General features: G+C 48.0%; 4 protein-coding genes across 4 annotated transcripts; 1 reads left to right on the forward strand and 3 right to left on the reverse strand.

The window, feature by feature from the left end:
* The first annotated feature begins 516 nt into the window (after window positions 1-516).
* FOXG_20894 (uncharacterized protein) lies at window positions 517-1,998 on the forward strand. The gene is made up of 2 exons (XM_018401213.1): window positions 517-1,071; window positions 1,229-1,998. The coding sequence occupies exons 1-2, from the start codon at window positions 754-756 to the stop codon at window positions 1,280-1,282; spliced, it is 372 nt and encodes a 123-aa protein (XP_018251765.1). The 5' UTR covers window positions 517-753; the 3' UTR covers window positions 1,283-1,998.
* A 438-nt stretch (window positions 1,999-2,436) lies between these two features.
* Window positions 2,437-5,138, reverse strand: FOXG_12448 (uncharacterized protein; the record flags this gene model as incomplete). The annotated part of the gene is made up of 1 exon (XM_018392240.1): window positions 2,437-5,138. The coding sequence occupies exon 1, from the start codon at window positions 4,948-4,950 to the stop codon at window positions 2,437-2,439; it is 2,514 nt and encodes an 837-aa protein (XP_018251766.1). The 5' UTR covers window positions 4,951-5,138.
* A 305-nt stretch (window positions 5,139-5,443) lies between these two features.
* FOXG_20895 (uncharacterized protein) lies at window positions 5,444-5,794 on the reverse strand (the record flags this gene model as incomplete). Its single annotated transcript, XM_018401214.1, has 1 exon — window positions 5,444-5,794. The coding sequence occupies one exon, from the start codon at window positions 5,792-5,794 to the stop codon at window positions 5,444-5,446; it is 351 nt and encodes a 116-aa protein (XP_018251767.1).
* A 655-nt stretch (window positions 5,795-6,449) lies between these two features.
* On the reverse strand, window positions 6,450-7,525 carry FOXG_20896 (uncharacterized protein). The gene has a single exon (XM_018401215.1). The coding sequence runs from the start codon at window positions 7,489-7,491 to the stop codon at window positions 6,700-6,702; it is 792 nt and encodes a 263-aa protein (XP_018251768.1). The 5' UTR covers window positions 7,492-7,525; the 3' UTR covers window positions 6,450-6,699.
* Between the last annotated feature and the right edge of the window lie 3,051 nt (window positions 7,526-10,576).

Consider the following 10,576-nt stretch of genomic DNA (forward strand, 5'->3'; position numbering starts at 1 on the left):
CTAGAATATATAGCAATATCTGAAAATCATTGATCTTAGCCCGGAATGAATTATCCATATGAGCCATTTACATGCAATTCAAGAATAAACCCAGGAGCATGCGGGCGATCGCGTCGCCAAAGCATGGATACGGATCAGTACCAAGATCAATTGTGTAGGGTAGCATTCCGGTCTATTACTATTACTTTCTACATCTCTATAGATTCTCCCAATTTCACTGAAAGTGGACGATTTGCATCGTTATTGGCTGACAACCCCTGCAATGACCCCGCATTCCACTTTCACCTGAAAGAGGCTTCTCAATAATGTGCCCAAAACAAAGTTCAAGCCAAAGCGGTGATCTCGCTATTTCATTGGTCGACTTTGCTTTTTCCATTGAAGAGTCTCGACTTCAAGCTATGTGAATGATCAAATACGCGTCGACGCGCGTGTGACGTGTATCCTGGCCGTTATCCTGGCCGTCTGTCTGCTAGGATGTATGAACCCAACGAGTTGAGAAATTTTGTCACCATCATCTCCTCGCCAACATTAATCTTGAAATCGAGATCTCCACATAATGAAACGCCCATTCGAAAGCACTCAAACTGATTATGTGGCATTTACTGGAGCGAGCGAAATGACCCCGTGGCTCCGGCACACCGGCTGGGTCGAGTTGTTCCGTGATAGATCACTCGAGATTATCGCCGCTACGGCGAAGCAACCAGCCCCGCAATGGAGTAGAATTATCTGCTTGGTCAATGGCAAGGAAGGCCTATGTTAAGCTCTGCCGATATTGAGGCCCAGCTACAGATCATCCTCCATGGGCTAAACTTGATGTTCGACAGGGCAAGAGCCACACTTGACCGTACGCCCTATATCTCTCGCTGTTGGCTAAACACATTCGCGAAGGACGCTTTTTGGCCACACGGATTTCAGGTCATACCAAGCTTCAAACGATATCTAGCAATATGGAAGAGATTTATCTGCTTCGTATTTCGCGTTCTGCAATACCCACCACGGCAGCGTGTGGAGGTGTATAACGTACGCTTAGGATCCAATGAGGTCAAGATGATGCAGCATGTGTTATACTTGGTTAGTCAACTACAACTGGGAGAGGATGGTCATATCAGCGACAGTTCAGACAGCGAAGATGGTGAACCTCGCGGCCAAGACTGGCGTCACAACGGCGAAACCCTTTCCGATCCTGAAATCTCAGATATCGACCAAGACAATTCTGACACAAGTACAGACGAAGATGCCGGTCTTGGGGAGGATGAAGAAGTTCATGAAGACCGAACATTAGGCTACGAAGGATCCGACTTCTCTCTCCCAAACGGCTACTGGCTGCGACTATCTGAGGCCTTGTTCCAACTATCAATGATGTTTTGGACGCACCAGGATCCCTACTCAAGAATTATCAGCAGAAACGCATTGCGTTTCCTGTTTTTGACCAATCACCGTCTAGCATTTTCGCCCCATGTTTTCCGCGATGGAAACGCATTGCGTTTCTCGTACCGCACTCATAAAATTAGAAAACCTAAAACACGAAACGCGTCGCGTTTCCGTCGGCTGACCCTTGTCAAGTTTAACAGCTTGACTGCAGACCTAAACAACATCATTCATTACCATTGTATATTGAAACTCACGTGTTTATCATCTTCGTATAGTATCTACCCTATCCCCGCCATTCCATCCTGTCTATCATGTTGACATATATTTAGTCATAATGGCCAGTACCTCTATAGGCAACATAGCCGTTCTACTCTACCCCCCGGCAACACTGCAGAAGCTTGAAAGGCTTAGCATTTATTACAATTTGCCTGAAGCAGCTATTATATGTACAAAATGCGGTTTTGCTTTGAGTCCTAAACACCGCGACAAGCTTATCATAGCCCAAAAATAAAATCGACGGGGCTGGCTTCGAGACCACATTTAGTCAGGTTTTCTATTCCAGAACTGAACAGCGAAAAGAAAGTAACTGCGGAAGGCGCCGACGAAGGAACGGAAGAGACAATCCCAGTCGCTGTGACATGGCTCGCCGAAAGTCATGGAACCGTTACCATCCAATCACCGAGGCCACCGGCACGGTGACGTCTGCTAATGACGAAATCAACAATCATTCGCCCTATTAGTGCTTTCTAAATAAATATCATGATTCAAGTTCCTAAAAGAAAGCTAGTGACTGAGATATAAAGAGGAATGGCGCAATTGAATGGCTTCCTTCATCAGATTGGAATGGCACCATCGGACAAATACACTTATGGCCAAGCGAAAGAGACAGTGGCACACTTCTCTTCTGCTGTGCAGATTAGACGTCATATCGCACACAAATGCTTCGGTATACCGATACGAGACGAAGGTATGTATCATTATATCTTGGAGGCAAGACAACATCAGAACCCCACAACTGGGCGCCAGATATGGAGGTTGTTCAAGCAACTGAAAGATACGCTATAGCTACTGACTATCTGCACTGCCACTGTTGTCAGAGTCATGCTCAGTAGCAAACTCAACTTGCAACCCATAAGAGTTGCGCACGACTCCAAGCATCAATTCCCCTGCCCCACCTTCAATCATGGCATTGAGCACCTTGGCAGCAGCCCGCATCAAGAACTCCCCCTTTCTCTCTTGGTCATCGCTTGCAGCCATGAATATGTAACCCACAACAAACGGTAGTTCGCTCTCTTTCTCGATGTAAGAGGTAGTGTACAGCTGCTTCAAGGTGAAATCACAGGCCTCTTTGACATGACGCAAGAACTTCCAACACCACCTATGCATGAGCAAGTATGGAAATGAAAACTCCAAGGTTTCTGCTCCCAAGGCCAAAACCAGAGACCTCAAAAGCTCGCCTGGAGGCCACTGGGCTTCTCCAGTCATCTTCTTACGCTGTTTGGGCTGACGCTTCTTCCTCAGCTCGTCTCGGTCATCGATTAGAGTAAGCATGAGAGTGTTGTTTTTCTCTGATCCTTCTTCCTGGAACCTACTACGCGAGATGATCTGGTCAACATGCTCGGGCGACAGGTCAATCTGACCTGATCCTCTTACATATCTTTCAACAAACATACATGATACTGGGGCACCGTCCTTAATGCCACGTGGCCCGCCACGAGAGGCCAGGCCATGGTGTCTCCCAGGCCGCCGCAGTAGCCTGCTCCCACCAACAGCGAAAGTTGAAGCAGAATAGCCCATTTGCAGAAGAAAGTGTTTTAGGTAGCCGTGCCTATTTTCTGGTCGTTCACCAACGAATAAGTTGGAGTCTCCTAGCAACGTTTGGACAGTATCCATATCTGTCCAATGTCCGTTGAGAAGGCCTTCATTTCGAAGGGCATTGTACAGATGTGCAGGGTACGTGATTGAGCCCCAGGCGTTCGTGATGGCAATACCAAAATTATACATCTTAGCTCGAAAGTGGTATAGCACAAGGCCGCAGAGTATAGGCGAGTGGGCGAGTATACGATGTCTTTCAGATTCCATGGCTAGGCTTCCAGCCCTCTGCGAGATCCTTTGCTTGGCAAGGAAGACTGGATCCTGAGCGAACCATTGTAAGGACTGTTTAAACTCGCGGAGAGCGCGCTCATTCGAAGCAGGCCAGTTTTCAATTTTCAAATTCTCGTGAAACTCGATATGGCTGCTGAGCTCATCGTCCATCGTAGTGGTGTGCTTGAGTAGGCTGTCCAGTGCATTGGATGCGCGATCTCTGATGATGTGATGAACGTCTAAGAGGATTTGGGTAGCGTATACAAGGTGAAACGGTATGTTTCCAGTCGTATCTAACTCCCGGATTCCTCGAATGAACTCGTCTTCAACTGGGTAGTTAGGAACGAGACGAGCGAGCGTGACGGCCTCTGTGAAGAATTCGGATAGGATGATCAGATCCTCTTTGAATTTGGCTTGACCTTTCTTGGACGTTCGATCACTCTGGGGATCGTACATTCCAAATATGCCTTCTTTGTAGATCGGCAAATGGTTTGGAGGTAAAACCCTAGCCAAACGATCAAGCAATAGACTGGCATTTAGGTAGGTTTTGTCCGCAACCTCATAAATATCTTCGTTTTTACCAGCTGGGCCCCATGAAAGAATATCATCCTCTGAGAATCCATCCCGCCTGGCACAGATAAAGAAGAACTTCTCCAAAATAGTGCAGGCACCACCATGATCCTTAAAAATTGGTAGGACTTGGTCAATAAGATTGCGTGCCAGATCAATCCCAGTATTCGTGGCAACAGCCGCGTTGGCGAGGTCAAAATGTCCGTCTCGGTAATTGGACCAAATCCATTCGATGTAGGACCTAATCTGGTTGAGATCGTTCACCATGATTGTGTACGCTACTAGAGCATCTTCAAGCGAAGTCTGAGGTTCGGCCTCGTAAATGGTGTCATCTCCTTGTGCATTCTTGGGACGCTCGATATCAGGGACATCTAGCAACTCTGGGGAGGATTCGTAGACTTTGAGACCACTGAAACGATTACCCAAGTCCTCAAAGGATTGAAAAGATTTAGTTCCAGCAGGCATACGAGGCCTGAGGACATCTCTGACCTTTTCCAGAATCCCAACGAAGAAGGAATGAGTGGCATCCGATTTGGTACTTGGCTTCATCCCATGGTCGATCAGTTGAGCGCCAAACTTGGCCCGCACATATATGACTCGGTCGAGAGTTTCGGCGAAGGACGGAGGGACTGAGATAAGTGGTTTCGAAGCGAAAATGAATTCAGCCAGAGGGATGAAGTCCTTGACAGCAATGACGTACTTCGGAATAGTGTGTAGAGGAGTTGGAACGTAGGTATTCTGCTTCTTAGCATCCCTTCTGGCCTTTCCTTTTAAGCGGCCTGTTCCCTTTGTCTGAATGCCGGTAGGTGTGAGTAAATCTGAAGGGTATCCGCAGGCCTTTGCTGTCGAAGCAAGCCAAGAAGCCACTGAGTCGGTGTCTTCCTTGTATTGCCGGTAGATGCTAAACAGGGAGCTGGGCAGCATCTTGACTTGGTGTCATGGCCCTACGTTTGTTTGTTGTTCCGATCCCGCTTACCCCGCTTGGAGCTTAGGGGAAAATGCAAGCTTGAGTAGGCGATTGTCGACTTAATCCTGTGGGAGAAAGCAAATGAACTCACGGACTAACAAAATGTTACCGTACAGTCAGATTTGGGAAAGACTGAGAGGGCTAGAATGGACAGGGAGATGCAATGAACTTTGGAGAGTGTAAATCAGGTGATATCGGATATGTTGTGTCTTATCTCGACTGTTGGTTCCCGGTTGTCGTACACGCGCCATCCGATTGGGAGTTAATGTTCTCGAGATGGTATGACGTGGTCAGATATGCTTGGTTGCCTATAGTCTGTGTGCGGACCAGCTATTTTATTGCAGCTCAATTAGGCGCTTGCACCCCGATTCTGATTGGAGCCCTACTCAAGAATGTAGAGCAGAAATGCGCCGCATTTCCACTTCTACACCAATCAGAATCTCCATTTTCTTACCCCGAATTTCCCCTCTGGAAATGCTTTGCATCTTGGTTTCCTAATCTGGGGGGAGACCTGAACCTAGCCAGTATCTCTGCCAGACGGTCCACCAGCATATCTTTGAGTCTCCGGAGACGAGCATCTTCGCTGTCGGCCTCGAAGTGGTCTCCCAACTTTCCCGCTTCTGAATCGACCGGATCGTCTTGAGAATAGTCGACATCCACCGTGTCTTTGCATCCTAAGCTTTCACTGCCCGTGTCGATGGGGTCACTCAATGGATGTGAGATTGGCGCAACTTGGGTGAGCGACGTCAAGAGGCAGATAGCATCTGTTAGATCCTTGTAGAGGGAAGAGTTGCCCTGCATATTGGAGACTGCTGGCAAAGCGTCAGGGTGGATGGGCACTATTAATTATGTCGACTTTAGCTAGTGAAGGCTGACTCAGTGATACAAAGGCACGGAAAAGCTGCTATGAGGTGGTCGGATCCAGCTTTAGGTCGTAGTAGCCCAAGCCCCGCATAACTGACATAAGATCACGTCGGATCACTCTGCAGTTAATCCGTGTTTATATTCATGTCAGCCAACAAATTACCCTACTACTACTAATGTACCAACTACCCCGCGTATCAGGTCCTGATCCACGATTTGACGCTCCGTGCATACCACTCGTAATTCGGGTCGCCAGATGTCCGTACCAGTGTCTACGGAGAGAGGATTGCGGCCTGAGGAAATTCGGACGCGATGGGTCTTCGTCCGCAGAAATTAGGGTTAACAGGGCCTACTAGGGCAAGTCTTGCTTCCTTGATTATTGGGAAACTACCGTATGGCCCCATGGCAGCAAACAAACCAATATCCGGACGGCAGGGCCTCCGACGATCCGTCGAAAATAAAATGAATCCGGGGCTCTCCAATTGGTGCGGCTAATAATATCCATAATGAGGCCTTCTACCTGCAGGTTCTGGTTGGCTCGAATACAGAAAGATCAACCAACACTCGAAGCGACACGTCAGCCTCATTGGACGAACGGAAGCATATCATTTGTGAAAAGATAACATATGAGAAAAGATGACAAGCAAGGCGCAGTAAGCAGGACACCACGTATCGAGAAAAATGAAAAAAGCTCTGTTAAGCGTAGGAATCTTCTTGATACATGGTACTTAGAATCACTGAAAATTATCTTTCAATTACAACCTATTGGCATCCATGTCCGTACTCGTGGGGCCCGATTTCCACACTCTAGCGACCTCATTTTGAATCTGCGCCTTCCGTCATCAGAATCTTAGGTGATATCTTTTAGCTCTCTCTGGACCATCGACGGCCAATGTCCGAGTTATCAGTCTCGGGAACCACGTCAGTTTGGTAGAAATCTGGACGACCGAGTACGCTACGGCGATAATCTGTTCATCAGGGACATGTTTATAGGTATGCGTTTTGTTCCGTGTGCTTTGAAACGGTTTGGTCCGTGTGCTCTCAAACCTTTTGGCCCACGTGCTTTTAGAGGCAGTTATAAACCCGGTGACGAGGTAAAGACGATTAGACTTAGACTTAGTCTTTCTGAGTAGTTTCCAGGCCTCTTGATTGTAAAAATCATTTTTCATGAGTTGTCGGAACGTAGCTTCAGGATCAGGCAGAATATACCTCTTAACAAGCTCACTTTCAAGCCTCAACCTGTCATCCACAATACTGGGCAGGTTCAAGTTTAACAGCGCTGATAACTTCCATGTAATGCTTCGTTTTCTGACGGCTGTTGCGGTCCAATCAACAGACCCCAAATTTTCAGGTTGAGGTAGTATGCCTGGAATGAGTTCGTCGGTTCTCCTGTAGGCTTTGTTACGCAGAGAAATGGGCGAGAAATTATCCAAAGGGGCGTTTTTGGAGACAACCAAACAACCCAGGAAACTGTCTGCTTCCGTAACCGTGATAGGATCATGAAGAACAAAGAAGCTTTGACCTTGTGCCATCATTCGAACGCTGAAGGAGGCCTGAAAAGAAGCGCAAGAGGGTAGAGCGGGCTCGCTTAGTACAATACGCAAGAAGTGGGGGAAGCAATGGTAAACCAGCATGGTACTGGGATAAAGGTGGAATAGCGCCCTTTATACATTTGGCTGGAGGTCTCCATCCAATATCGCTGCTCGGCAGTCTCCGCTGCCGCGCCTTTACGATGAGATTGTGGTAAGAAATGTAAATACTGGCTGCGCCTTTATACGCCCCAACAAATTATAGGGAGAAAGACTTTTAGGGACATCTGAGTCATTAGTTTGCTATCGTTCAAATCGCACTCCATCTCCAACTAGCGGATATGACGACGGTTGAGATAGCGGTATAGCACAAGGTATGTGAGCCCTGCTTGAAGTGGGACGTTTTGATTATCATGAACTTCATCCAGATTGGACACAACTGTGGCTTGAGTTGAAGATTTTTGAGTCTTTGAAGGTTAAATACTTGACGATGTTACGCCAAATGTTATCTGGAAAAGCTGCCGTGGCATAAGCTGCGAATCGTGTGCTCGTGTGCTGAGATTCCGGGAAGCGCCTGTATATACGTACTGTGACTCTATACTCATCAAGTTTATTACGAGAAATATACAAAAGCGTATTTGCTACATCTCTATAGATTCACTCATTTTCACCGAAAGTGGATGTTTTACATCATCATTGGCTGATATTCCCTGCAATGACCCCGCATTCCACTTTCACTTGAAAGAGGCTTCTCAATACTATGCCCAAAGCAAAGTTCAAGCTAAAGTGGTGATCTCGCTATCTCATTGGCCAACTTTACTTTTTCCATTAAAGAGTTTTGACTTGAAGCTCTGCGAATGATTTGAACGCGTCGACGTGCGTATAACGTGTACACTGGCCACCTATCTACTGGGGCATGCAAACCTAATGAATCGAAAAGTTCCGTTACCACCATCTCTTCGTAAGCATCGCATGTCGGAACATTCACATCATGAAAAGCCCATTCGAATGTACTCAGACTGGCTATTTCACGGCCACCGGATCAAGTGAGACAACCCCGTGGCTCCAGCACACCCGCTGGGCTGAGCTATTCTGTGATAGATCACTCGGAATCATAGTCGCCACAGCGAAGCAACCTGCGTCTCAATGGAGTAGAAATTATCTGCTTGGCCAATGGCAGGGATTTTCGATGTGGAGCTCTGCCGAAACTGAAGCCCAGCTACAGATCATCCTTTATGGGCTAGACTTGATTTTCGACGGCGCAAGAGTTACGCTCGATCGTACACCGTACATCCCTCGCTGTTGGCTGAACACATTCGTGAAAGATGCCTTTTGTCCTCACGGGTTTCAGGTCATACCAAGCTTCGAGAGATATCTCGCAATATGGAAACGATTCATCTGCTTCATATTTCGCGTGCTGTACAATACAATTTATTACGCCCGGCGGCCTGTTCTGACCGAAAGGGCACTGGTCACTAATGCTTACATACAACGCCTGCTTTTCGTCCTCGTTTCCCCAAGCCCATGCTGTGCCACACATTGCTCAATTTGTGTCCGCATATTCCCGCGTGCTGTACAATACAATACAAGTCTATTACGCCCGGTAGGCCAACGCCCAATGGGCTCTGAAGCTAAAGGTACATACACTTCGCTAGTTATTGCCTTGCTCTCGCCAAGCCCATACAATTCTCACCTTGTTCCTTCCAGTCTAGTCATTGCTTTTCTTCTTAGTCCTCGTGATTGTTAGTAGTAGCAGGTCGACTTGAAGCCCAATCCCTCCAAGTGTTCAGTTTCCTATCTTCGGCGGCTGAAGCAATGCCTGCTGTTGATTATTTGAGGGCGTCATAGGTTATCGGTTAGTGTTGATAAAATGTTACTAGGTTAGTAGTGTTCCCGTCATCTCCGTTCCAAGCGACCTGTAGCGATCGCGAACCTGATCGTGGCCCGCACCGCGTCCATGTCTGGCTTCCATTCCTGACCGTCTGATGCTGCCTTACCTCCCAGATGAAAGGAGAGGTTGCCGCGTTTCTCATTTATACTCTGAAACATCTCTTTGCGTTGTGTCGTCCATTTCACGCATCGAAAGAGGAAATGCTCTACCGTTTCCTTTGTCCGCCTACATGGGCACTCATCCGTCGGTGCTGCCCAGATCTGATATAGATAGCCGTTCAGTCGCGCCATTCCGGTTCTAAGCTGCGCCAGCACGCTGGCTTCCTTCCATGATAACTGGTCGTATAGCAGGCGGGTATGTTTACCGGGCAGAGCTGAGTCGACCTTCCTAGAATGCCTGCCAACTCCATCTGGTAGCTTCCTTTCCGTTCGTAGATCTGCCCTCGCTCGATTGAGAATTGTAGTCTTTGCTTTGATCATTCCTCTCCGTGGTGTCATGTACGGCTCCGTTGCGTAACGAGCTGACATCTTGGCTGTCTTCTGGATTTTGAGCTCGCTGTCGCGTGGTAGCCAGATGATATTGACTCTGTTGCCGTTTCCTCGGAGCTTCTCTATAGCATCATATATCTCTCGGATGTGCCCTTGGCCTGACTGCTGGCGTGGGTTACCTATAGCTTGTGCAGCCGATTTGTTACTTGTCGCGATCACAATGACTCGATACTTCATCTCCGGCAGGTAGTTGAGACCATGAGCGATCGCTGCCAGTTCGGCTGTGTACGGGTTGTGTTCTTCCCTCGTACCCAGGGTGACCGAAAAGGTTTCGCTGATCTTGCCGGCTCTTGCCACGGATATGGGGATTCTGATAGCTACTCCCATGCCGACTAGATCATTCCGTGCGGAGCTGCTTGTCGCTATCCTGACCGCCCATCCTGCTTTGGCTAGCTCTTTGATCTTGTTTTCTTCTTCCTCTCCTTGACTGTTCAGTATGACTTGTAGGCGTGCCTCCCACGGAGCGAGGGTGAATGGCTGAATGACTTCCATGGTATCCTTCGGTATCTCTCTGCATACATCCGCGATGCGCCTGAGTGGAGATATGAAGCGCCTGAAGGCTTTGATTCCTCGTAGGAGGTTCCGGACCGGGTTGGTCCGCGGCAGCGTGTGTATGTCTACCCACAGCTTGCTTGCTCGTCTCCAGAATCGTTCGTGGATGGTCGCTATGTGGGCTTCAGCCTCAGCTACTCCTGTCGCCACGCTTGTGAAGGACCCTATAATCGTCTGTGCTCCTATTCTTTGTACTCGA

This window comes from Fusarium oxysporum, chromosome 3 (genome assembly GCF_000149955.1).
Source record: "Fusarium oxysporum f. sp. lycopersici 4287 chromosome 3, whole genome shotgun sequence".
In the NCBI taxonomy this organism is placed as follows: domain Eukaryota; kingdom Fungi; phylum Ascomycota; class Sordariomycetes; order Hypocreales; family Nectriaceae; genus Fusarium; species Fusarium oxysporum.

Bases quoted from the DNA above. Each gene is read 5' to 3' on its own strand.
- FOXG_20894 (XM_018401213.1), top strand. From the start codon at position 754: ATGTTAAGCTCTGCCGATATTGAGGCCCAGCTACAGATCATCCTCCAT. The intron at 1,072-1,228 runs GTTAGTCAACTA...ACACAAGTACAG, and splicing joins TGCAGCATGTGTTATACTTG to ACGAAGATGCCGGTCTTGGG.
- FOXG_20896 (XM_018401215.1), bottom strand. From the start codon at position 7,491: ATGCTGGTTTACCATTGCTTCCCCCACTTCTTGCGTATTGTACTAAGC.